The 26,412-nt window shown below is 36.6% G+C and overlaps 1 protein-coding gene across 2 annotated transcripts in view; it reads right to left on the bottom strand.

Moving 5' to 3' along the window:
- Nucleotides 1-26,412, bottom strand: part of fidipidine (coiled-coil domain-containing protein 93) — a 213,465-nt gene that overhangs the window by 9,484 nt on the left and 177,569 nt on the right. For both annotated transcript variants that reach the window (XM_067146796.2, XM_067146795.2), the window contains 4 exons: nucleotides 23,125-23,238; nucleotides 21,751-21,959; nucleotides 14,645-14,765; nucleotides 7,061-7,145 (listed from right to left, as the gene is read on the bottom strand). In XM_067146796.2, coding sequence (XP_067002897.2) covers nucleotides 7,061-7,145; nucleotides 14,645-14,765; nucleotides 21,751-21,959; nucleotides 23,125-23,238 — 529 coding nt within the window. The remainder of the gene's footprint in view (nucleotides 1-7,060; nucleotides 7,146-14,644; nucleotides 14,766-21,750; nucleotides 21,960-23,124; nucleotides 23,239-26,412) is intronic.

Genomic DNA, 26,412 nt, shown 5'->3' with positions numbered 1-26,412 from the left:
CACTATGTCTTCTGGTATGGGCTATATCAAATTTGTAACTTTCATTGACCTGTCTCAGTCTCATCCTTGGCTTTGACAATATGAAAGTGACTGAGGTATGAGTGATGCTAGTAATACCATTCCTTATGCAGCCAGTCCCTGTTACGAATGGTGTGAAACCATCGCTCATAGGGTTGGTTGGTGCATGCATTTCAGTGGGCTTGGCAGACTGATATGTAATAGCAACTGCTGGCTCGGAGAGGAAAGCAACGGGAAACTTTTTTTTTTGCTAGGGGCTTTACGTCGCATCGACACAGATAGGTCTTATGGCGACGATGGGATAGGAAAGGCCTAGGAGTTGGAAGGAAGCGGCCGTGGCCTTAATTAAGGTACAGCCCCAGCATTTGCCTGGTGTGAAAATGGGAAACCACGGAAAACCATCTTCAGGGCTGCCGATAGTGGGATTTGAACCTGCTATCTCCCGGATGCAAGCTCACAGCCGCGCGCCTCTACGCGCACGGCCAACTCGCCCGGTCAACGGGAAACTACCTCACTCCTCATTTCCCTCGTATGCCTCTTCAGTGACGCCTAGGCTATTTACGACAGCTGTTGGCGGAGCTGCAGAGGATCAAACTAGCCTTCGGGCTGAATACCCAACATACATACAACACCATTTATCAACAAGATGGCTTGGCTATGGGCTCACCAGTTTCAGGCATTCTTGCTGAAATTTACCTTGACTTCTTAGAAAACACAAAAATTAATAATAATTTCTCTAACATCCTCTTTTGGGCCAGATATGTCGATGACACATTAGTAATTTTAAATGAAGAATCAACCAACGCAGCCTCTACACTTCTTCATCTCAACAACATAGACTCTAACATTAAATTCACCCTCGAATCAGAACACAACCAAACTCTTAATTTTCTAGACTTAACTATCACTAGACCTCCTTCTTCTTTATCTTACAAAATATTCGGAAAACCAACCCAAACAGCAACCACAATACGACAAGATTCTTCGCACCCTCAAGCACATAAACGCGCTACTTATAACAGCTTAATTTCCCGTGCCTTCAACACCCCTATGTCTAAAAAAGATTTAAATAATGAATTGAACACCATCCGTAACATCGCTAAATTCAATGGCTTTAACAACTCCTTCATAAACCGTATCATCAATAAATTCAAACACCGTCCTAAAACCACATTATCTAAAGACATAACAAAACCAACTGCATTTTCCACTTTCACTTTCACTCAAGATGCTTATAAAATACCTAACTAATGTTTTTAAAAAACACAACATGAAAATTTCTTTTAGAACTAACAATAGAAATTTTGATATTTTACACAACTCTAAATCACTAAATAAATCTAACGCTTTTTCTAAATCTGGAGTATACAGATTCAAATGTAACAACTGCAGCTCCTCCTCCATCGGACAAACCGGCCGCAACTTCAATATCAGATAATCCGAACATATCAACGCCAATAAATACAACAGATTCTCCGCCATAGGACAACACATACAAGACTCCAAGCATAATTTCACCAATATTGAAAAAGACATGAAAATACTTAAAATCATTAACAAAGGCCCCCTCTTAAACACTACTGAAAATTGCTTTATTCACCTTGACCAATACTTCAACCCTAATTTCAATTTAAATGACATTTCTGAAAAACCCAACATCCTTTTCGACTTCCTAATTCTTCTTCTCAAAAATTCTAAATTTCAAAACCCCAATTCTATTTTCCATGCCTTACAAAGTTCCTACCCACATTTTCTACTTCCAATAACTCACCCTCCTAACCCACCCTAAACTACCCCTCCTTCATCTCCCTATCTTATCCTTCCTCAACACCGTTTAACTTCAATCTCTTTTAATCTTCTCTTATTCCAATATTCTTCTTCCTCTATTAATTTATCCTATCCTTTCTTTTCACCTAAAAAATACTACACTACAATGCCACCTTCATTTTGGTTCTTCTCATTCAAATTTAACTCTTGCCTTGCGCCGACTTCGACTACTTCAATCACGACCTGAATTTTTTACATTAAAAAAAATAGTGCACTGTGCATATATGTTTTCATTTGTTTCCGGTATTGCGCTTTTTACTATATTTTTTTCTCTTCACAATTGTTTTTTTCACGTCAACTGTTCCAAAAATTCTACAGGATCACAATTACTTATTCAATTATATTGAATTATATTATATGTATCTATATATACTTACATTCCCATGACCGAAGCAAATACTGGATCATTAAGCTATTCATCATTTTACGTTGGCGTTTGAAACCACAGTGCCTGATATTGAATATATCGCGCTGATCACTGGGAGCTGGCAAGTTACTTCAATTGATCTACTCATCTTCAGCTTCAGCACGTTCATGGATCTTCATATGTGTTCATTTGTGTTATGACTTTGTGCCTGACAGTGTATACAAGTTAGCTCATTTAACCGTTCTCCGCTTTTCATAAACATTATAAGACTTTGCCTAACACTGCGTGTGCTGTTCAGAAAATTACGCACTGTTTCTTTTAAGTGACTTACATTTTACTTCTTCTGAATTTTACAGTGTCTACCCCCGTCGTTTTTATATCGCCTCTTCTACTGATCCGGAGTGAACTTGATCTTTTATTTTCTTTTTCCTATGCATTGTTTTTCATGTTTTAATCGGCTGATGATGACCTGGACTAGGGTCGAAACCGGTACCACTTCTACTTACTATTAAATAAGATGTAATCACCGCATTTCTTATTCTTTTGTATTGAATAGGTTGAACCTCTTTATTTATTATTTCAATTTTAACTGGGATTGTTGAGCGACAGTTTATTTTCATCGAAATTCAGTATTTATTATGCAGTAGAGCCAGAATTGAGGTAATGATGATGAGAGTTTGAAAGCACTTGTAGACAGTGTTTTAGATAGCGATATTGGCAATAACGACATTTTGGAAAATGAATCCAAGTTCGAGGGTAGTGATACCAATAGAGAAAGTTACTCAAGTGCACAGGGCATTGAAGAAAGTGAAAGTAAAGTGCCGCGCCAGGTCCATCCAAAAGTGCGCAGCCGGTGACACAAAAGAACATTGGTTATTGGAATTTGGAGAACAAGGACAATAAACCTGGTATATATCCATTTCATGGATACAGTGGCGTTTCAAAAATACTTACGAAAAACTTACAGAACCCGTCCACCATTGCAACGTTTTAGAGTACACGGATCCACTCTTTTTGAAATTACTCGACGAGAAACATTTGTACCATAGCCAGGAGTCATTCAAGGAATGAATTCTGGTCAAGTTATAACTTTCAAAGGTATGAATGCAAAATTTTAGTGAATTATCTTCATTCATTAGTATTTCATGCATGTTTCTGTGCGACAGGCATGCTCAAACTAATGGCGAGCAAATGAAATCTGATTACACAGTCAACAATGAGGCCATTTATTGAGACTTGAATGGGATATTGAAGCACAGTGGAACCTCGATTCTCCGTTTTTGGAGTGACCACTAAAATAAAGCGTACAACACGGGAAAACGGAAAATCCAGGAATGAATTAAAACCATCAACATTTTGGCTAAATATCTCAAAAATGAAATGGGTATAATTATAATCTTAAAAACACTCCCAAACCCAACTACAACCCCAATGGGCCTTTGCCTGCCAAGCGACCACTGCTCAGCCCGAAGGCCTGCAGATTATGAGATGACGCATGGTCAGTGCGACGAATCCTCTCGGCCGTTATTCCTGGCTCTCTACACTGGGGTCGCCAACTCAACATTAGATAGCTCCTCAAATAAAGGTAATCACGTAGGCTGAATGGACCTGGAACCAGCCCTTATATCCAGGTAAAAATGCCTGACCTGACAGGGAATTGAGCCCGGGCCCTCCGGATGAGAGGCAGGCAAGTTAAATCGCGAAACCGCAATCAAACAATTATCGGTATGCGAGTTCAATATCTCGATACTTTATGTTCAGTTTTAGAGGGGAAACTTTGTCATTTTCCCGTGAAAACTTTCAGTTCAGCAACATTGATTAGCCAAACTCTTCGAAAAATATAACAACGCCAAGCCAAACGACAATCGACCACAAGTAGTTTTTAATTCTCTCATCTAATCAAATAAAGCACTTTAGATACAAAACCACCCTACATGATGGCGAAATCCCTTCTTCTCTTAATCTTCCATTATAATTTAATCTACGGTTCGTAGGCGTAGTCAGTTTCTGGAAATCTTGTGCTCTGAAAATTAGGCCTACATCGACTTTTACACGTTATGTTGAATTCGAGAACATGGTTTTGAATGTAAGTATCGATTCTCGAAAGTTCTCGTATGAATTATATTCAATTCTGCCCGTCAGTAATAATTATTCAATCAAATTGGAAAAAGAAAAAATATCATCAAAACTTCAGAAATTACGGTTATTTATGACCTTGAGCTCAGCTGGAAAGCGTGCTCGCTGCACGTCAGTACGAGTTGGAAATGATACAAACCATTTAAATGTAACGTGCGCAAATAAAACGACTGCGGTTTTTGACATTTTAACACGGAAACGTAAAATTCCCAGTCTTATACTAAGACCAAAACAGACCTCCCATGGCCTTTTGTATGTAAGGTGCAACATCTGTTGTTGTCTCGATAACATAATCGTATACGATAATATTAAAATACTAGATTTGAGTTAAGAAGGAACAGTTTTGATTCCTGCCCGAAAGCACAGTGACTATACAGTGGCGTGAGGAAAGTGCTGAAAACCTGTTCGGCAATACAATAAAAAAAAGTAAAAATATAAACATCTAACCCTGGACATAATGTGGACGCTTTATAAGTGCGAACATTTGACGAAACTTGTACCGTCTTCAAGTAGAGCTGTCGAAATGCACTGTATCTCCTTACAGTTGTTGTGGCCACTCTCTGCTTTATGATTTCCGAGATTCTCGAAACAATACCACCCGAATACGATGCTAACATGCAAGTTCACCGCCAGTCGCTTTTCCAGTACACTACTTGCTCTAATTATCGCAATGACAGGGCGTTAACCCCAAGATCCATAAGTATGCCTTAGCCGTCCTTTCGTGAGATAAAGTTTATTGAAAAACACTTGATTGAGGATTTAGCATTGATGGGACTGAAATTTCTGGACGGTTGATCCAGGAAATCGTTTCTTCGAAGCACGGATAATGCGGGATTTTACAACGTGATTGATTTAATTATGATGCTCGCGGGACTACGTAATTTGAACACATAATCCGGGAAAACGTAGTTTCCGTGAACGGATAATCAAGGTTCCACTTTACTCCTCAATGTGGTTCTTCTATCCTCACAGAACCGCTTGTCCATTCGAATAATTATTGGAAGAGTGAACACAGGTTTGAAGATAAAAATGGTTTTATACTTCTCAGTAGTAAGGGGGGATGTCAATGAGAATGGTTGAAAATTTTGATTTTTTGAAAATGGTGTTTTTTTAATATTTGGGATGTTGTTTTCATCTTGTGAAATTTTCATGGTAATATCTTTTCTAGAAGTGGCTGAAAAAATCAATGTGGGTGCGCGAATCTATCGCACCAAGTTTCAACCTACTCTGTTGCTTTTGGATGCCCCAACGATGACTGGTGTAAGTACAATATTTATAGAACTACTTACAAACAAACATTCACTCCCTGAGGCAACATTCAGAGTTCTGGCTGACCCAGAATTACTAAAAAGTGTATTCATGGGAAGAGACATAATAATAATGAAAGTTTTGACAACCTAGTGTGGGATAGGTGTCCAAAAACTACATTCTGTGGACTGAAAGTGTTATCTATTGCTGTTTATGATGCTCTGTTGTGGTTTAATGAGGGAAATAAAGGCAGAATTGAAGTTCTAAGGCAGGTAGGAATGGAACCAGGAGTACATACTATCCAGATATTGAATGAAATAGATCAGAAGAGGATTGCAAAAGCTGAAGCCAGTCTACCAAAATTACAGCAGACTGCAAGACAACACAGAAGATCAGAGAAGTGAAGGCAAGAGGATGATGAAGAATACTATTCTTATGGACATTAATTCTCTGGCTTTAAAAAATGAGTATTTTCATACTGCATGCAAAGAAAAAATTTTAAACCTTCATTTCTCACAATCACAGTTTTCAAAATATTTTGTACCTTTTCTCAGCAGCTATTCGTGCCAGAGTTATGTAATTTTCAGTACTTGCTTATAGCAACACAAAATCCCTTAGGAACTACAATAAAGGGACTACAGTTATTAGAAACCAAATTATGGGATTATTATGAACTGAAAAATGGGGTTGAAAAAATTTTGGAAATTAAAAATTTATTTTCTACCCAATCATTTCACTCAAATACAAAATTCTAGTTCCCAAAACTAACATATGTTTGTAAATTATGCACAACAAATTTCATAGTGATATGTCCATTGGTCTTGGGAGAAAGGTGCACTTTTGTTACAATGGATTTTCTAAAAAATTATATCAACTTTTTGACCACACTGTATAATATTTCTAACTGTAATAAAACATTTAGACTCATTAATACCATTTTATTACATGTGGAAAATATGAAAATTCTATCTTGAAAAACAAGCCCACAGTGATTTAAACAAACACTGAATTATTGTTGACATCCCCCCTTTTAATCAATTTATAAGTTACATTTTAAAAAATTGTGTGACCTGAATAAATCTGATTATGTTCTTTCAAGAATGAAATAAGTCATTCTAATTTAATTAAGTTGTTTCTTTCTCAGTTATAATCTAATGTTATAAGTTTTCTTTCTTCAGGTACTTCTAAATTTTATTTATTCATAAATTACTTCTGACAGACTGAAGAACCTAACAGTTATAAACTAACGGAGTCAAAACTGAAAAGAAATTACTTCCACTATTTAAAAAAAGTAGGAAACATCAAACTGAAGCAAGCATACCATTTCAATGGGTAACTTGTAGGATAGAAAAATAAGGAGAAACAAACCCAAGCTCTAAAATGTTTTCAATTCTCATCTAAATATTTTACAAAGAGAAATGCTATTTCCAGACCACACTATTCTAATATAGTTTATATACTTACTTTAGCTTTATTTTGCTTCACACCTTCCACAATAGCGTCAAATTGCTTCATGAACTGTTCCTTGCCACTCGCACTAGACATAGCCCTAAAAATCAAAACAAAACATGAACAATATAATCTCAACTAACACCCTATTCAAGTCAAACTTATATTCCAATTTTCATTAATGATACAAATTGGATACAAAGAAAAGTGGTAATTCATCAGTTCTGTTTAGTGACATGTTTACAGTGTTAATACGAACTTGAAACACAATCAGATCACTGAGGGGAATAAAAGTGAAGCTGTGTTGTGTTAAGATGACTGAATTTTCATAGTTATATCCCGAGTCAAACTCATTAGGCTCTTCATACATGCAAAAACAAAGCAAGAGTGTTTTTGACTGATTGATTGATTGATTGATTGATTGATTGATTGATTGATTGATTGATTGATTGATTGATAGATAGATATGGAAAAAATGGGGGAGAAAGTCACTTGCAGTATCAACATTCAAAAGTCTTTACAAGAAAGTCATACGAAAATGAGGGATTTTCAAATAAAAGCTGGAAAAACCACACAATAGCTACAGGTAAGAATGGATTTAATAAAGAGCACTGTAAGGAGAGTGTTAAACAACTACAATGTGTCTGCTGACAATATCAACACCACATGCATTTAGATTTTATAATTAAGTCTAAAAAAAAAAGATTTATGCTACAAGTGGAAGGAAACTAGGAACACTATGTGCTCACTGGCAGGCAACACATTTATTACAATACTACTACTGCTGCAAGGAACAAACAGAACACAACCCAAACAAAGCGATGTGCACAGCCACAGCCAAGAAGGATGAGAGACCACTTCGCTACTGTCCCCTCTTCTGATGATTAGCATATCGAGTTATGCAGGAGTTCTGAGTGTTTGGGTCATATATTGCCTCCAGAACTACTACTACTACTACTACTACTACTACTACTACCAGCAGACCACTAGTATGTATGTTTCAGTCAAGTTCAAATGAAGCTGTTTTGCTTTTATTGAATCCTGAATATGAATAAGGAAAAGATAAAAATTTCAACATTGTGATTCTGTTTGTTGTTGTTTTTCTCATAAGAAAAGCATCATATAGATATAACCTGTGAAATAAGACTGCAAAGAAAGTTATACTCTCTGTCTAGCGGTCTTTATTGCTATTTTAAAGGGCAAAACAAAAAGATGATCAGCCTGAAGCTCTGTATCTGATTACTTTCTAAGGCACGAGTTAGTCACACGATTAGGTTATCAATTCAGACGTATGCAGTACAGCAGCAAGTTTGAGAAATGAATTCAATTAACAGAAGTAGTATGAACTACAGAACAGAAAAGATGTTATGCTCCACCAAAGTAAAAGAAAAGGCTGTGTGTTTGTTACTAACAGAAAGTTCCATTAGATTTTTGAACTGCCTAACTATACCCAGTCTATCAACTGATCAATGTACCAACAAATTTCTGCTTGTTTTGGTCTCTGCAGTATTCTTTAAATGCTGTAAAATAAAAGCAGCTAGATCTTCACTTCCATACATGCTAGGTTCTCACTAGATTAAGTTTAATATTTGCCAGGAAATTGTCGACAGCTTTAAATACCCAGGAAGTGAATTAATGCAAAATGCTAGGGTGGACATGGAGATTAGCAGGAGGGTACAGCAGAGTAATGCATTCTACCAAAGTGTAAGAAAACTTGTTTGGAGCAAAGAAGTACCGAAGAAAAGTAAAGAGATAATGTACAAAATCATACCTGCCAACTTTCCCGATTTAGGCAGGAGACTCCCGATTTTCAAGAGTTTTTCCCGCCTCCCGATTATTCTATTATTTCTCCCGATTTTAGCTTATTTTTTGGTGAACTTCAAACATTTGTTTTCACATCCCGCCATTTCAGTTTTTTTACGCCAGAGGCCAGAAGTCCTTCACTCATTGGCCGCTTTCAAATGAAATATCGACGTTTATTAATGCGAGAAATGTGCGCAAATGTGCGATGTTTATTGAAACCTGTATATCGTGACGCGTATATCGATTGTCAATCTCTCGTTCTCGCGTACTATGTTCATGTTCGTTCGCATCAGTCTCGTCGATTCCACTCTCTTTGGTCAATTCCAGAGACTAGTTGCTAGATATTGAGTCTTACCAAATACAATCTCTACTGTATTTGAGACTGTATTTGGTCTTGCTTAGTAATTTAGTGACAGAATTTCAATGATAATGACTACTGACTTTTCTAGAGATTTTAGGAGCCATTTGGAGACAATTTTGACTAATTTTAATTTATCTCAATATAAATAAAATAAGAGTTTTGTCTGTACATTGCTCAGAATTTAAAAAGAATGATATTTCCGTACCGGTCGTGACCATAGTAACAAGGGGAAATGCATGTTTTAATTTTCCATAATTTCTGTCTGTCTGTATGTATGTACGCACGCTCATCGCGAGAAAACGGCTGAAGAGAATTTAATGAAACTCTGTACATAACGTCGCGGAATAAATCGCTACAATCTAGGCCATAAATAATTTTATTCACACTGAGTGAAATGGTAGTTTAGGGGAAGGCCTAAAATTTATTTCTCAAATATGTATGTTGTTATTGGCCATATCAATAAATACTGCATAATTAAAGTTATATATTATTAAATTTCCTATCAATTATGTCTTATACATTTTTACCGTACTGGCTATGGAGAGATATTCATGAATTTGGATTTCTGGATTTTTTTTTTTTTTTTTTTTTTGCTAAGTGCATATCAGCGCCGAGGTACGAGAAAATGTGTAAATAGAATTTTATGTAAAGTCGGGGAATATGGAACTACAGTCTACACTATAAATAATTTTATTCACTCTGTTTGAAATGGTAGTTTAGGGGAAGGTGCCAAAAATTTAATTTTTAATTACCTGTCTTACTGGTCATGTTGAAAAGTACTACATAACAAAAGTTATAGAGAATACAATTTCTGATTACTTATGTCTTACTCAGTTTTGCAAGAGACAGTTGTCGTGATTGATCCGTATTGAAACTGACTTAAGCAAATTATCACAAAAATAATTTATTCTATTATCACCACCTATTCAGTTCAAGCCACATGCTTCGTGGATGAAATCTCCATAATACTGTATACACTTCTCAGGGACATGTTTCACCCCTTGTTAAGGGCATCAGCCTGTAGGTAACCTTAAGGTCAAATGTCTGAAACATTATCTATTCATAAATGGATTACAATGAAAAATATGTTACACATTAATGAGAAAAAAGTCATGAAGGAACGATTGCTTGAATAATAACACAAGAGGGAGTCATGAAAAAAAGGAAGACTCACTTTACATTAGATCCTCTAATATCACAAATTCGGAAGAAAACTAAATGTGAAGGCCTCCAATATAGAAAGCTCATAAAATTGATCAACAAGAACATTACATTGACCATTGTTTGTTGTGATGTGTTTTGTTTATTCTGCTGCCATTTATCTCCGATAGATGGGATTACTGCTGTGTATCGAGTATAACAGCCTGCCTGAATATTGGCGGGAAGTAGCTGGGGAGTGGGGAGTTAGATCTCTCTCTTCTTTAGCATGCCATTCCTCTGGTTCATACATTTTCTGATACTGCTGGTACGTAACACACTGGATCATCATAGTATTCCAGCTATTCGATCCCTACTGTGAGGCAGTGTTTAGAATGAGCAGTGTGCACACTTAAATGGAATAACTACACAGGAGTGTTCGCGACTGTCTGCAGCCTGGTCATTCAAGCTCTGAAACTTTGAACTGGTAGATCGACACTGTAGTACTTTTCGCTAAAAGTGAGAAAATGTGCTGTTTTCATTTATTTTTTTTGCTAGGGGCTTTACGTCGCACCGACACAGATAGGTCTTATGGCGACAATGGGATAGAAAAGGCCTAGGAGTTGGAAGGAAGCGGCCATGGCCTTAATTAAGGTACAGCCCCAGCATTTGCCTGGTGTGAAAATGGGAAATCACGGAAAACCATCTTCAGGGCTGCCGATAGTGGGATTCGTACCTACTATCTCCCGGATACAAGCTCACAGCCGCGCGCCTCTACGCGCACAGCCAACTCGTCCGGTCTGTTTTCATTTGATTGAATATTTCATATGACAGCATTGCTTTTAATCGCGACATTCATACTGGTGGCATTGTAATGATCTATGTTGACTTCAGTTGGGAAAACTATAAGGGCAGCCTTTCTGAGAATTCCGTGGTGAAGCACAGGGTACATCAGCTAGTTATTTGATACAAACAGCATTGCCCTTCGCATAATCGCATGGGCGCTTGATGCAATATATTAATCTATGCATTTGCTAAGTGATGGCATGTAAGTGCATGAGTTCATACTATTTTCAGTAGGCTTATCAGAGACCGATCATCTCACTCACATACTTCCTGTGAAGGAATAGAGATGTGTAATTTTCAGCCTTGTAGCCTTGTATAGCAACAGTCGGGCTTTGAGACAATAAGTATTATAAATATATCTTAGTACTGTATTGCGCAAGACATGCAGAATGAGCAGTTTTGACCAATTGTATCTCCTGATTTTTCCTGATTTTCTATCAAAATCCCCTGATTTTTGGTTTTGTAAAGTTGGCAGGTATGACAAAATGTACTATGTACATATACTGACTTATGCAGCTGAGATTCGGACTTTGACTAGCAGGAAAGAGTAGAATTCAAGCCAGTCAGATGAAATTCCTAAAAAGTATGATAGAAAAGACAAGGAAAGACAGAGTGAGAAATGAAGATGTTATGAAGGAAGTTGCGATAGGAAAGTTAATGAGAGAGTTGAAAAGAATAAACTAATGTGGTTTGGACATGTAAAGAGGATGGAGGAGAATAGAATTCCAAGGCAAGTGCTGGAGGCAAAGTGCAAGGGCAAGAGAGCAAGAGGAAGACCTAGAACAATGTAGACTGAATCAGTGAAAAGCAGCATAAGAAGACGAAATTTAAACTGGGACAAGATCGTGGAAGAAGAATGGTGGAAGGAAAGAGGAAGATGGGTAAGTGCCATAAATACGCCAACCCAGCTGGAGCTGGATAAGGGGAAATGATGATGATGATTTGCCAGAATGCTGTGCTAAACTTATAGCAAAAATAAAGGAAATTTTGAGGATGGCTAAAGATATCTTTTCTAAAACCACAAAATTTGTTTAATTTTGACCTACAATTTTTATTTTACAATCTGCTTTATTACAATTTACAAACTTCATCATATAGATCTGTATTGATCTGTACTGATACAGTGGACCATTAAATCTAACACTAGTTCTTAATTTAATCTGCTTTATGTCGCACCGACACGGATAGGTCTTATGGCAATGATGCGACAGGAAATGGGGAGGAGTGTGAAGGAAGCAACCGTGGCCTTAATTAAGGTACAACTCCAGCATTTGCCTGCTGTGAATATGGGAAACCACAGAAAACCATTTTCAGGCCTGCCAACAGTGAGGTTTGAATCCACTATCCTATAAAATTTCTAGACAACCCAATATGTATGACAGATCTGTCAAACTTTAAAACCTAACCTGATATCACTGGAAGCTGGTGATTTGGAAATGTGGTATACAATGGATACCAAAGGGGGCAGGGGGGGGGGGGGGGGTTGAACTTACTTTAAACTTAAAAACTTTGTACCTGAGGACTTACATAATTAGTAAGTACTGTAAAATGCCTAACTACAAGCAAACCTTCCATTCAACAACTCAAACTGATATGCAACATTCTTGATCTTTCACAAGGCAAAGGAGATTGTAGCATGACGAGTGCTGTTATCTCTAGACAGCTTACGAAAATGACGATTTTCAGAATGACTACACTTAGTACAAATGTAACAAAGGCTTTACAGTCTGTCAAACAAACAGCAAATACAATGTAAATTAAAACACTATAAACATATCTGTAAAACACACACTAACATACAAAGAATGACATGTTTCATTCTACAAGAACATCCTCAGATTCTATCAAATTTGATTTGATTTGTTTTAATTTACATTGTATTTGCTGTGTGTTTGACAGACTGAAAAGCCTTTGTTACATTTAACTAAGTCAACACTGGAAAACATGGCTTCATTTTTAACAAAATACACTTAGTACCTCGTTGTCAAAAGAAAGATTACTGTGCCGTGTGTGTGTGTGTTGATTTTATGCAAAATATACAATAGTATACTGCACAAGCCAAATAAATGAAATGTTCACATCACTTTGAACAATAGCCCACTTGAAACAGAAACCTTTCTGATATTCCTTTTGTTTCTCCTGAAAGTATATTGGTACTCATGTCAGGGAGTTTGAAAAACCTTTTTCAATAGAAAAACAAGGCATGTCATGTTCGTACGTCGTGCAGATCTGTGCAAGAAAAAGATTTAACAACAATTTGGACTTGAAAATACTGGACTGTTGGTCTGTTGTAAGTGGTAATCTTGTTAGTCACCAGATGGCTCACTGTGCGCTAGCCTTCCGAGTGGAAAGAGAAAGCGTCATCTAGCTCAAAGTAAGATGTTTCCTGTTCAGTATGTCCAATAAGTCTGTTGCAAGTTAGACAGCAAGGTCATCGATTAGTCAAAGACGATTGGGAGGGGGATACGGTAGAGAAAATTAATAAAATAGAATACAATGAAGGACTGACAAGGACAAAAAGAATGAAATTGGAATTAAGAAAAGAGAAGTGGAGGGAGGAGGAGAAGGACCTAATAGAGGAAAATTGATGAAACAGGAGTAACAATTACTACATGCAGTGTAGACAGATTATGAAAGCATGACAGCCCAAAGTGAACCTTCTAGTGATGAAGAGAGAATGAATTCGGAAAAACACAAAATGAAATAGGGAAGAGAATCTATGTAAATCTTTAATAGCTGGCAACCATGTACTGCTTAACTGCTAGTCAGTATCGTGTTGAAATTTTTTAATTTTTTTAAAATATTTGTACAAACCTGCAACCCTCTTGAGAAGCTGCCACTCCCTGATATCCATTCACAAATCACATTTGAAAAGTTGACCTTTTAGACCGCAATACTTCATTATTCACCACAAAAAGGAGAGGAGGGTCGATATTTTTACATCCGGTATGTTCTTTTCAATCAAGGTAGGAAATAGGATGTATCTGCAGAGATTGTGACAAACAGTAAATTCTTATTTGTGTGTAGTTTTTATTAAAAATGTTCAGAAATAGCAAACACATTTTGAAAAAACATTATTATTTACTTCAATGCTCAGACACAGAATACTGTCTGTCATCAACCTTATGCATTTTTCCAATAATAAATCTAACTAATAAGCAGTATTATTATATGGATGGTGTTTTTAGTGGAAAATCCAAGCAATGGATACATTGTCGTGAGTGTGTCGCACCATTATTTCTTTCAAAGTTTTCATGGTTGCTGGTCACATTACAGGAATTGAATCTGGATCTTTTTGGGTTTGACTCAAACAATCTGAATGGGACTGAGTTCTGTATATCTCTTTCATGTTCCTTTTTGTATAACTGTAGTAGCAGTAGTAGTACTGGAAAAATGTCTTTACTATTAGAGCTAAATAACTTGAGAATGGTTCAAGCAGTTGAAATACTTACTCTGAATAATTATCTAGAATTGAGTTTAGAAGTGTCAGTTCCTTTTTTACATATAACTTTGTATCATCAAATGTATTATAGAGAGTGTAGAATTGTTTGGTTTCCTTATGTTTTGCAGCAACTGAAAAAAAAAAAAAAAAATCACAATCAAAATCACAATCATTACAGTAATAATCAAAACTCTTCTTTTACAACAATTCCAATTATCAGGTTAATCATACAATTAAAGCACCTTAAAAGAACACTTCTGGGTCTCATAATACACCAAGCACTGAATAAATTTAAAAAATACAAAGCGCCAGGAGATCACACCTTTGCGGAAATCTGGAAATATGCAGGAACATCAGCAAAAGTTGCCCTCCATCAACAATTTGTCTCTATCTGGATTAAAGAAGAACTGCCAGACAGCCCTCATTCACCCACTGCACAAAAAAGGAGACAAAACCGACCCTAATAACTACAGGGGAATCTCACTCCTAGACATAACATATAAAATACTTTAAATAATCATCCTTAATAGGATAAGTTTACAACTTGAGAAAGAACTAGGAGAATATCAAGGAGGTTTCAGACCCTGGAGGAGATGTCCTGATCAGATCATGAGTCTTAAGTTGATAATGGACTATAACAGGAGAAGAAACAGAGATATGGAGATAAGATTTGTAGATTTCAAGAAAGCCTAGGATTGCATCCAGAGAGAATCTCTGTTTAAAATTTTAAGACACCTTAGACTACACTCCAAATTAATAAACATGATAAAAGTGAAGTTTAAGGGTGAAACATCAGAATCATTTGAAATTAAAACTGGACTACGGCAGGGAGATGGGCTCTCACCACTATTATTTAATTGTGCTCTAGAAATGGTAATGAGGGAATGGTTTAGGAAATGTCCTCCAAAAATAAAGATTTTCCGAAAAATCAAAACAAACTGCCTGGGTTTTGCCGACAATTTAGCATTACTAGCAGTGGACATACGCAAAAACCCAGATATCAGAACTTCAAAATATTGCAAATAAAATTGGCCTCAAAATATAATTTGAAAAAACAGAAATTATGCCCCAAAAACCAACACAATTAAAAGAAGTTACCATAAATGGTAATAAAATCAAAATAGTGTGTGTATGTTTAGTCCTCAGTCCGAAGGCTGGTTGGATCCTCAACAGCTACGCCATCAGCTGTCATAAATGGCCTAGGCATCACTGAAGAGGCGTACTAGGGAAATGGGGAGTGAGGTAGTTTCCCGCTGCTTTCCTCACCGAGCTAGAAGTTGCTATTACATATCAGTCTGCCAAGCCCACTGAAATGCATGCACCAACTGACCCTATGAGCAACATTTTCACACCATTCATAGCAGGGACTGGCTGCATAAGGAATGGCATTACTAGCATCACTCATACCTCAGTCACTTTCATCTTGTCAAAGCCAAGGATAAAGCTGAGACAGATCAATGAAAGTAACAATATTGCTCTAGCCCATACCAGAAGACATAGGGCACTGTAAACACTACGTCCTGCCAGCAAAGGCATATCAAAATAGTAACTCAATTTAAATATCTTGGAGAAGTAATAACACATAACCTAAAAGAAAAAATCTCAATCCAAACAAGAACAAATAGATTACCTAAAGCACAAAAATTAACATGGGATATCTACAAAAAGAAATGTTTATCAATAAATGCAAAGTAAAACACTACAACACAGTTATAAAACTGGAAGCTACATATGCAGCAGAAACACTTTTTAACCTGAATAAACAAGCAAAGACTGACAGACTTCAGGAAATTGAAAGGAGGATTGGAAGAACCTGATTCAACAAAAAATACCAGAAAGATGGACAGTGGCAGATAATACCTAACAAAGTCATGTACAAAGAGCTAGATCCCATTACAGATAATACGCGTAAGAGGAGACTGGGATTCTTTAGACATATCATGAGGATGCAGGATTCGAGACTTCTGAAACAACTAGTACAACACAATCTCGTCTCAAAAAATACCACAACAGGATGTAAATGGATCAGAGAAGTAAGAGAGAATCTGAAGAAAATAGGCCTTACACCAGAAGACATCACAAATAAGATAAAATTGAATACAAAATTCCAGAATACAAACCTCCGCTTTACCCTTACACGAAACAAACCAACGACACGCATATTTTCAACCAAAGAAAGGGCACGAAGATCAGAGCGTCTGAAGAAGTACTGGGAGGACCGCAATGCCTGAACAATCCCTTCAAAGAGACTGAACGATGGACTGACTGAAGAGATCCTATGTGGTCATAAAAGAAGAAGAAGAATACACATTACTCCCTACTTTTAACTTATTTTAGAACTTCACTTTGTACATTCCTATCCTACATTAATTTAATAATTATATTGTAATTCCTATCAGTGTGCGGCTTGAGGAAAACTGGAAATTGGCCAATACAGGGTCTTGTACTCTGAGTGCAGATGCAAGATTTTTATACACAGTATTTGTGTTCAAGCATAGGCAGAAATTGTAATTTAGTTTTAATGTTTTAACCCTTTGGATGCCGGCCCATAATAGGGCATCATATGCATAGAATGCCAAGAATGTTTCAATGGATTTTCCATTACTATATAAAATGTGTTATTTACGTCTCATTTTAAAAGATATGGAGGTAAAATTTGGTACGTGAGCTTGACATAGTCCAAGGAATATAAACATGTGACTTGCATTTCAAAAAACAAAATTTTGTGGAATATTGTGCACAAAAATATTATTTTTTATTTAAAAAAGGAAAAACATAATTTGAAATTAATTAGCACATTTTACACTAAATCCAAAGTGACTAAGTGAAGATATTTCATCTTAACTCTTATCTGGGATGATATATACCAATTTATATTGTTAATGTAGGTCTATTTTCCAATTTATAAACTAATTTCCAAAAACATTGAACATGTGGAGAGAAAGACACCAACAGTGTAACCTGTCAACGATTGGATATTTTATGAATTTTGGAAGAGTAATAGTAATCATTTGAGAGAACTGTGTCTAGTAGCAGTATATGTTACTACAGAACAGTTCAGAAGATCAGAACAACATACAAAATCAACTAATAGTGTCAGGAAAGAAAGTGTAAAGAACAGATTGAAATATTCTATTGGTGGAGCATCAGGATGAGGTAGGCCTACAGGTTTTGGCCCTAGGATTTGATAAAAATTATGGGAATGGACAACATTACTTTCAGGGAATATGCATTCAGTCCAAGAATCATCTAATTCACTGTCACTGACATTTTCATTAGCACTGTCACTATAACTCTTTGACGTTGCATGAAATGTTGTAAGCCCATTAGCCAATGGCAAGGCTCCATCATTCCCTGGTGCGCTATCTGAAGACCCCAAAAACATCATAATCATCACTTTCGCTAAAATTAGAGTCGCTTACATCTTCAAAGCAACCCAAAATTTCCTCAATATCTTCTCCCGAATTAGGCCTACGTGACGACATGCCTTGTTGTGTTAAATGAACTATTTACAACTTTACTATGACCTAAATAAATTGCTAAGTAACTAAACTACAGTAGAAATAATAATAAACTTAATATATTACGATAAGTAACTCGAATGCGTCAATTAGAACGTAAAATTATTGAAAACAAGTCACAACAAGCAGACATAAACAAACAAGGAGGCTGCCATATTGGATCATAGACATCAAGCGCTCACAGATCATACACTCACAATCGACGAGTAAACTAGCAAAAATGGAGCTATGTCAGTGCCATCTAATGACATAAGAAGGAATTACAAACATTCTACCTTTTTCTACTTGATCTGTGGCGCAATCTAGCGCCTTACTGCATAACTACACCACTTATAAGAGGGTGCCGATCGAATCGGCATCCTGGCATTTTTCGTTCAGAATGTAAGTGCCGATGCATCGGCACCTTGGCACTGTAAGAGTTAAGACTTTGATAGCCAACAAATGAACAGATCTATGGGCGGAATAGAGAAAATGTTCAGCTTTAGATTTCCAAAGACATGCCAGCTTGCTCAGACCTCAATCCCCAAACAATTAATTGCTAAATGGAGAGGTGAAATTTCTACTGGATCCCTGGGAAATAAACAATCGGCGCAGTTGATTAGTTAACTGCTAGTTCTTGCTTTGAATCCCAAGCAAGTCCAGAGTTTACAACTGTATCAGTGTGAAATGAATAGGTATTTATTCAAAGTCTAGAGAACTTGAGTACTTTAAACTACACCATAACATGGGATATCCATTTGTTTATGTTGACCCTGTACAGTAGATATATTTCATCAGATCTCACAATTAGAACAAGACATTTGTAAAGTATAAGCCATCACTTACTCTGAAATTTGTGATATATTAATCTTTGAACATCCTGTAATACTTTAATCAATGGTGCAGCCGTGGGAGGGACTAAAAGGACTTAAGCTCCCTCCACTGGCAGATGCTTTCCTTTTCTTTTCCAATTAATGGCTGGTTTTCACATGCTACAAATACAAAAATTCTTTACCTACACTCTTTATAGTTTTCAAACACATAAGTACATAGCTGCCCGTTTAGGAAACATTTTCTTGTCTTTTGTACAAATATTGCTGTTGGGTAGCCTAAACTAGTTCTCCCTCGCACAGTTGCACAAACACATCCACCGACATGTAGCATGATTTTAAGAAGTTGGCAATACCGTTTTGTAGCAATGTGCAACACTGTTGCCTCTAAGCATGCAGCACAGCTTCATATAACTGCTGATGTTATAAAGGATATGTTAATTATCTATTAGAGGTTTAAAAATTAATGATCCAAGAACTGCAGCTCAGAGGTCGTCGCCAGCTGAACTTCCACCTGCGATTACAATTTACAGTTACGTGTTAATTTGAAATGCTGAATGAAGTACTTTGTATCCGATACTAATGAGATCTTGCATGATGGTGGTTCTGGTGATTATTGTTTTATGAGGAAGTACTGGGCAACCATCCTCTTTTAACAGTAATCAGCAGGAAAATAGGAGAGGTCTGATACTTTGAAGAATGAAGGCATTGACAAAAGTAAGAGAAGGACCACGAAGGGCATGAAAATTAAAGACATCCTAGGTTTCATGAATCTAATACTGGCAGGGTTGGAATAGAACACCAAATTGATCAAGGAAGGTTTGACAGGAAAGATGACAGTGAGGAGTTTGACACAAGTAAGTGGAAACAATGCCAAACTCTGCTAGAGACCTCATGGTCACCAACCCAAGCTTCCAAGTTGAGAGCCTCTCTGAGGCCCCTTTTAGTCACCTCTTATAACAGGCAGGTTATACTGTGGATGTATTCTAACACCCCTACCCACAGGGAGCATTTTGTATGAGAACAGCAATAATAAATAGCTTGAATAATACTAGCTTTAAAGCGTCAGAAATCATAAACATACTTTCATTTAACCTCATCTGAATATACAGCTTATTTGATTACATATAATTTGTAGCAGTCCTGACATGTTATAATAAATAAAGCCTCTCTACATGAAATGCCTGGCTGTGCCACTGACTGGAATGGTACTATGGAAGTCAGATTTTCTCTTCACGTACTGAGATAATGCTTTGAAACATAATATGCTCCAGACAGCATACAGGTAAAGTAGCATAGGACAGAAATCCAGTAGTGCCATGAATTCACACAGTCATATATAGAGCATTGTCTGTAAAGAGGTCACCAGTATATATTTCATTTCTGAAATATAAGTATAACCAGCATCCCGATATTATTGGAGAGTTTTGTTTGAGACTTCCAATAATAGATATATGGTAAGTAATGGAACAAATAATTAAACGAATATATGACATGTGGTCTTAATTTGATAAACACCTGATCATAGCTAAAGCGGAGGCATGTGAAAATATGCTACTATGTTTCCTGCTAAACATGTATGCAGATTTATGTATTAACTTTTGTGTCTATTCAGTGCCTAAAATAGCTTCACAGGTACTTGATTAAATTCTGAGTTATCATTTAAAGCAAAATAACTTACTGCCTGACAGAATTTAGAACAAGTAAGTATGATTAGTACAGTGGCTTAGCTGCTAGCTTTCCACCCAGACGGTAAGGTTGGATTGCCTTAGAATTTTCACCTGAAAAATCAGGTAGCATCAAGAAAAGTATATGGCCTTAAAACCCTTGCCAAAATCCAAAAATGAAATGAATTCAGCAACCGCAGAAATATCCAGGATAAGCTGAAGAAAGTTTGTAATTATGCAAGACTGTAATTTTCAACATAAGTAGTAAATCCCCGAGTTATTGATTTTAACGTTTTATAATCCTGCATGATAGCTATTCTAAAGGAGTGAATTAACATCTGACTAAATTATATGCAGTCTCACAAGCAAAATTACTACTCAGCTGAATTCTGTATTAACTGCTCAATCAGATCCTATTATATCGAGTCTATCAGTCTGTTAAGTCTTCAGATCAGAGGTTGCTTGGATTCTCAAAGCGCACCACCAAAGTTTATACAGGAAAAATGCAAAAAGCGATGGTGGCCCTGTAATGAGCCATGGAGGGCGAAATAAGGAATGAGGTAGTTAGTTTGCCATTGCTTTCTTTGCTGAACCAAAAAGTGCTATTGCAGCACAACCTTTCAAGACTTCAGTGGAAACTATATAGTCTATTAAGTCAATAAATGTGTAATCTCGAAGAGGTGAGTCTCGTAAGTGAAATTGTTTTTTGTGGCAAGATTTGTGATCATTGCTGCAATAATGAATCAAAATACTCCTAGCTGACAATTTTGAAACATATCCAAGCGAAGTTTCTAGGAGGAAGAAAGTTTGAATTTTGGGTTCAGTAATCTAGTCCCACAGTCAGCATTAAAGAAGGGTGAGATGTCCATCTTTTTAAAATGTGTATCAAGATCTGCTGAAAATCAAACAGAAAGCAACAAAGTAGTATTTTTAAAAATTAATAACAGAATCTAATGGAGAATTCTTATTGAATGATAAAGCTATCATGAAAGGAAATCTGCAGAACTCAAATGACAAAGAAAGAGGAGATGGGGAAATAAAGCAACCATGTGGTCTTTTAGCAAATTCATGGTTTTTACTTATAAGTTAAAAATAAATACAAGAGAAAATTGACATTACCCTGATTATAAAGCTCTAAGAAACGTCGTTGATACTGCGCAAGCTCTGCTCTTCCAGGAACTTCATCTAATTGCCTCTGCAGCAAAGCAATAGCACGGTTCCTCTTGGCAAGCAACAGGCGTAGTTTCTGTACTCGCTCTTGTTCATCTTCAAACTGCTTTGCTATTTGGTCGTTGTCTTCATCAGGAGTAGCATTCTCCTGGGCATCCCTGCCAAGACAAGTAAAACAATCATATTACACTACAAGTATGTTGGAAATAGCAAAGGCTGGTTGCCTCACATCAAAGCTTGTGGAAGCATGGTCCATAGAGAGTGGGATACAGCAAGTTTCCCTCTAAATCCATTGATTTTTTAACGATCACCAGAGTTCATCTATCTAAACTATATCCTGCAGGAGAAAATGCTAGTAACTTCACAATTGATAACACTTAAAAGAGGCTGAATACTTTCAATATTCACAACTGGTGAAATTATATTATGGTTCCCTTCTCATGACTAATTTTTATATAAAAGGCAAAGACAACCATTAGAGGCATGGATAATGAGACATAAGCAGGTTGATGGTATGTGAAATGTTCATGGAGAAGTGGAGGAATAAAGAGGAAAGTAGAATTGAATAATCAAAATGAAAATGAAAAAAGAAAAGAAAAAAAACCCAGTTTGATATGAAAATGAATGCAAAGGAACCAAAAGGAAGACCAAGACATGGATGGCTGACAGGAGTAAAGGATTGTGTAGAAGAAAGGGAAGCTTGCAGTTCTGTCAAATTTGTGATCATAGCCATAGGACCTCCAGCTTTACACGGAATTAAAAAAAAAAAATTTAAAAAATGAGATTTCTTTTAACCTTCGACGGACATATGTTGATATATAATCACCAAAGATAATATGCTTCCACAGTCAGTTGTCGATATATAGTCGATATCTCACTTTTCCATTTTGTGTGGTCGCTTATCGCAGTGGCCCCAACGGATGCGTTCCAAGGAGTCATGGAGTAGCTTCTGGTGCCATCTCCACACAATATTTGCAACTACTATAAAATCTACAAAGAGAATAAACTACGAGAGCAAGCATGATCATTACCTAACCACATGGCATCAGACCAGGCTGCAGCTGGCTCTTCCGCCTTGAACAGAAAGTGGTGAAATATTTTAAACAGGGAACAGGTGAATTAAGTTTTAGGAAAAGAAACCAGCAGTGATGATAGTAATTTTGAAAATGAAATGCAAGGAACATAAGAACATTCAAACTGTTTCTTATGTTCTATATGCCTAGAGCTCTCTAGCTTTCTTGGGAAAAAAGAGCAAGATGATTTTGTAACAAAATTACAATTTCTCTTCTTAGCCATAATCCTTATGGAAGTCTGTGAACTTACTTGACCATTTTCTGTAGCCTTGAAAGTTCTGTCTTGCACTGCTCACGAAACTGTAGTTCTTGCTGTTTTAAGCGTTCATTCATTATCACCAAGGCTTGCAGCTTTTTCAAAATCCTACACATAATTAAATCAGAATTAATATAAAGCATCGGAAACAAAGTCGTACATAATTTTCTAGGTATAAAAAAAAAAAAAAAATACAACTGATAAATGTTATCACAGGATGAGAAACATGGTAAAATATTATAATAAAATTAATCTCACTGATTAGAAGTTGAACGTATGTATTTAATTATTCAAGTCTAATCTACTAATCTATTTTTGCTGTAGTCTTAATTGTTTGATCATTCAAGTCTATTTTACAAAGCAAGATTTTCAGTGTGAAGTGATAATTACTTGTGCAGAATTTGATGTTAATGCATTATTAAAGTAGCTCTAATCTTTCTAAATTCAGGTAATTGACCATCACTAGGGCTCGGATGTTTATGAAAAGTCATAGTCTGTTTGTTCTTTGTCTCCAATTTCATACACTATTGAATTTTAATGCAAATTTGGTGATTAATCAGCAGCACAATTAAGTAATTTTTATTTATCATTTAAATTCATATTTTGACCTTTTTCTTCCCATTAGGTCATACTTTGGGCATTTATGGTCATATTTTGGCGGTACACAACAGCTGTAGCTGTGCAATCATCTTCAGCTTACCAGATGCATACTAGTGTTCACAGAAACTGCACATCGAAATCCCATCTGCAATTAATGCAAGTGAAATACAAAGGAGTATGGAATGAAGGTCATTCATAGCCCTTACTGCACCCCACACACTACCCGCTGTACCGAGCAAGCTAGTTGCCCAAGCGGAGACAGAAATAACACTGAAAAACTTATCCCAGCAGTGGGCTAATTACTTCTGGCAACTGCTCACTTCTCCTTGTTGACGCTTCATTAACTTTCACTTACAAAGCAGTTGACCGTTTATGCTGATTCGCACCCTGACACATTCTATTATGCCTAAGGAATGTGGAGAAGAATATTTCCATACAGATGGTTTAGTTTTATTTTGCAAATTTCTGAAGTGAAAGTCATGGCTGAAAAATGTTTTAAAGGAGTAATGACAAATGTTGTGATTCTTGACCCCCCCCAAAAATTGAATTTTCAGTTTTAACCTTATAAATCCCCCAATTCTTCCTCTTTCAAATCACGTTATCACATTCGCCCTAATATCATTTTTAAAGCACTAAATGCCGGATTTAAAGGGTAGAGGTATGGAGTATAAAAAGCAAGCATACTACCCTTTCTCTCACATTGTGAGACAATATAGGCTTCAAAGTCCTTTCGGACTTCCAATTCAATAATCCCGCTGGAATATATTTACATCTTAAACATCCGAGCCCTAACTATCACTATCCTTGAAATGTGTAATATAATCATTAAAATATACCACGAGGATGAAGAGGAAGATGGTGATGATGATGATGATTGTACCGGTTGGTACACCTACACGCCGCACATTTGAATTTTCCGCCTTAAAGTACTCCTCTACAGCTGAAACTCTGAACCTTAAAACTGAATTAATTCAACCGTTTATCAGAAGATGTCACTGTGTTAATTTTGAATGGTTTTTGTTTTCTAATTATCAGGAAGTGTAGACATTCTCTCACAGATGCCTCTACCAAAAACTATGATCATGCACCCTGGTGCGAAGTGAAGGAACTTTTCTTGAAGATATTTTGTATTCATAAGTTGTTGTCTTTACTAAATTTTGTTCTTTCGTTGTTGGGTTGGCAATATTAATCCTTTCTTTCCGCCTGTTTTGAATTTACCCAATCAGTAATTTCTGTAATTAATTTCCCTCCAATCACAGGTTTCTTCTTCATTTTTAACTTGTAACTTTTAGCCGACCAATAAACACATGTGGGTGTGTCTTAATTATTCATGAAAGGTCTCGAATCTTCCACGAGGTTATAAAAGCTGCTGATTTTCTGGTCTCTCGGCCACTCGTACAACATCTAACTTAGTGTATGGAAGAATAGCAGGAGGCGGGAAGCGCCTCTTTTATCAGTCAGCAGCCCTTCATAAAGGTAATGGCTGTTTAACACCTTTAATTTCTTGCTAGCTCAGCAGTTTAATCTTCGGGGAAGGTCTGAAAGCCGTTTTGGTGTAACCTATACCATTTCGATGTAAAATTTTCATGTTACTTTAACTGTAAATCGGGGATAGAGAGTGCCTTATCCTCTTGAGCTCCCCTTCATTTTGATCTGAGGTGACTACGTTTTCATAACCGATTTTCTTCTCCTTCCTAATGTATTAAAATTTCCTCATACGAGTCACCTCCCTACTGTGGGAATAGCCCCTGTTGAATTGGCCTAGCGCCACTTAGGTTTTAACAAGCTTTCATGTAGGAGTGCAAGTACTCGCCTCCATTCATCTTTGTATTTTGGACCATTAACTTAATCCGTTTGTTTTCCTTCCTGCGAAGGCCCAGTAGATTGGGTACGAGATACCCCTGTTTATATTTGTAAGTTCTGCCTTGATGGCAGTTAATTGTAAAGTCTGGTATTGCCTTTTAATAGGCTTGAAAGATTGAGAGCGGGTCAGCTCTTTCTGGTATTTTGAAAGGTGCCTCTAGGAGGCTTGACATTACTAGGTGGGAGCAAGTGCTCCATGGAATTAGGGGTTTTCTGCCCCTTGGTATTTTGTGGTTGTGAGCTAAGAGCTCAAGGATTGTGAATTTGGAGCTCGAAGCCCAGGATTTGTAAGGACCCCTTAACTTGTGCTTTCGTTTGTAAAGTTATAATTGTACCTAATTTTCTTCACTGTTATTTCACCTAGTGAAAATTTGTTAAATCTTGTTGTCTATTGAAAATATAACCTTTATTTAAATTTTTAATTCATCTTTCGGACTTGTAGTTAGACCCATTCCAGCCCACACCTTTCACCTCTGCTGTTCCACAGATACCTCGGAATAATAATAATAATAATAATAATAATAATAATAATAATAATAATAATAATAATAATAATAATAATAATAATAATAATAGTACCGGGAGGTACACCTCTACGCCGCACATTTAAATGTTGCGCCTAAAAGAACTCCTCTACAGTGAACTTGAAACTAGACCTACTTAAACCTTTACTCAGAAGATGTCACCACCTTAATTTTGTGATTGTGAAGTTTCCAGTACTGTATGAAATTCTACGTGTTTTGTTTACCATTTATCAAGAAGTTTGGACTTTCTGCAACAGATGTCACTACAAAAGCTATGATCAAGAACCCTGGTGCG

Source organism: Anabrus simplex, chromosome 5 (assembly GCF_040414725.1).
Source record: "Anabrus simplex isolate iqAnaSimp1 chromosome 5, ASM4041472v1, whole genome shotgun sequence".
Taxonomy (NCBI): Eukaryota; Metazoa; Arthropoda; class Insecta; order Orthoptera; family Tettigoniidae; genus Anabrus; species Anabrus simplex.
This window is presented reverse-complemented; position numbering and strand designations above follow the sequence as displayed.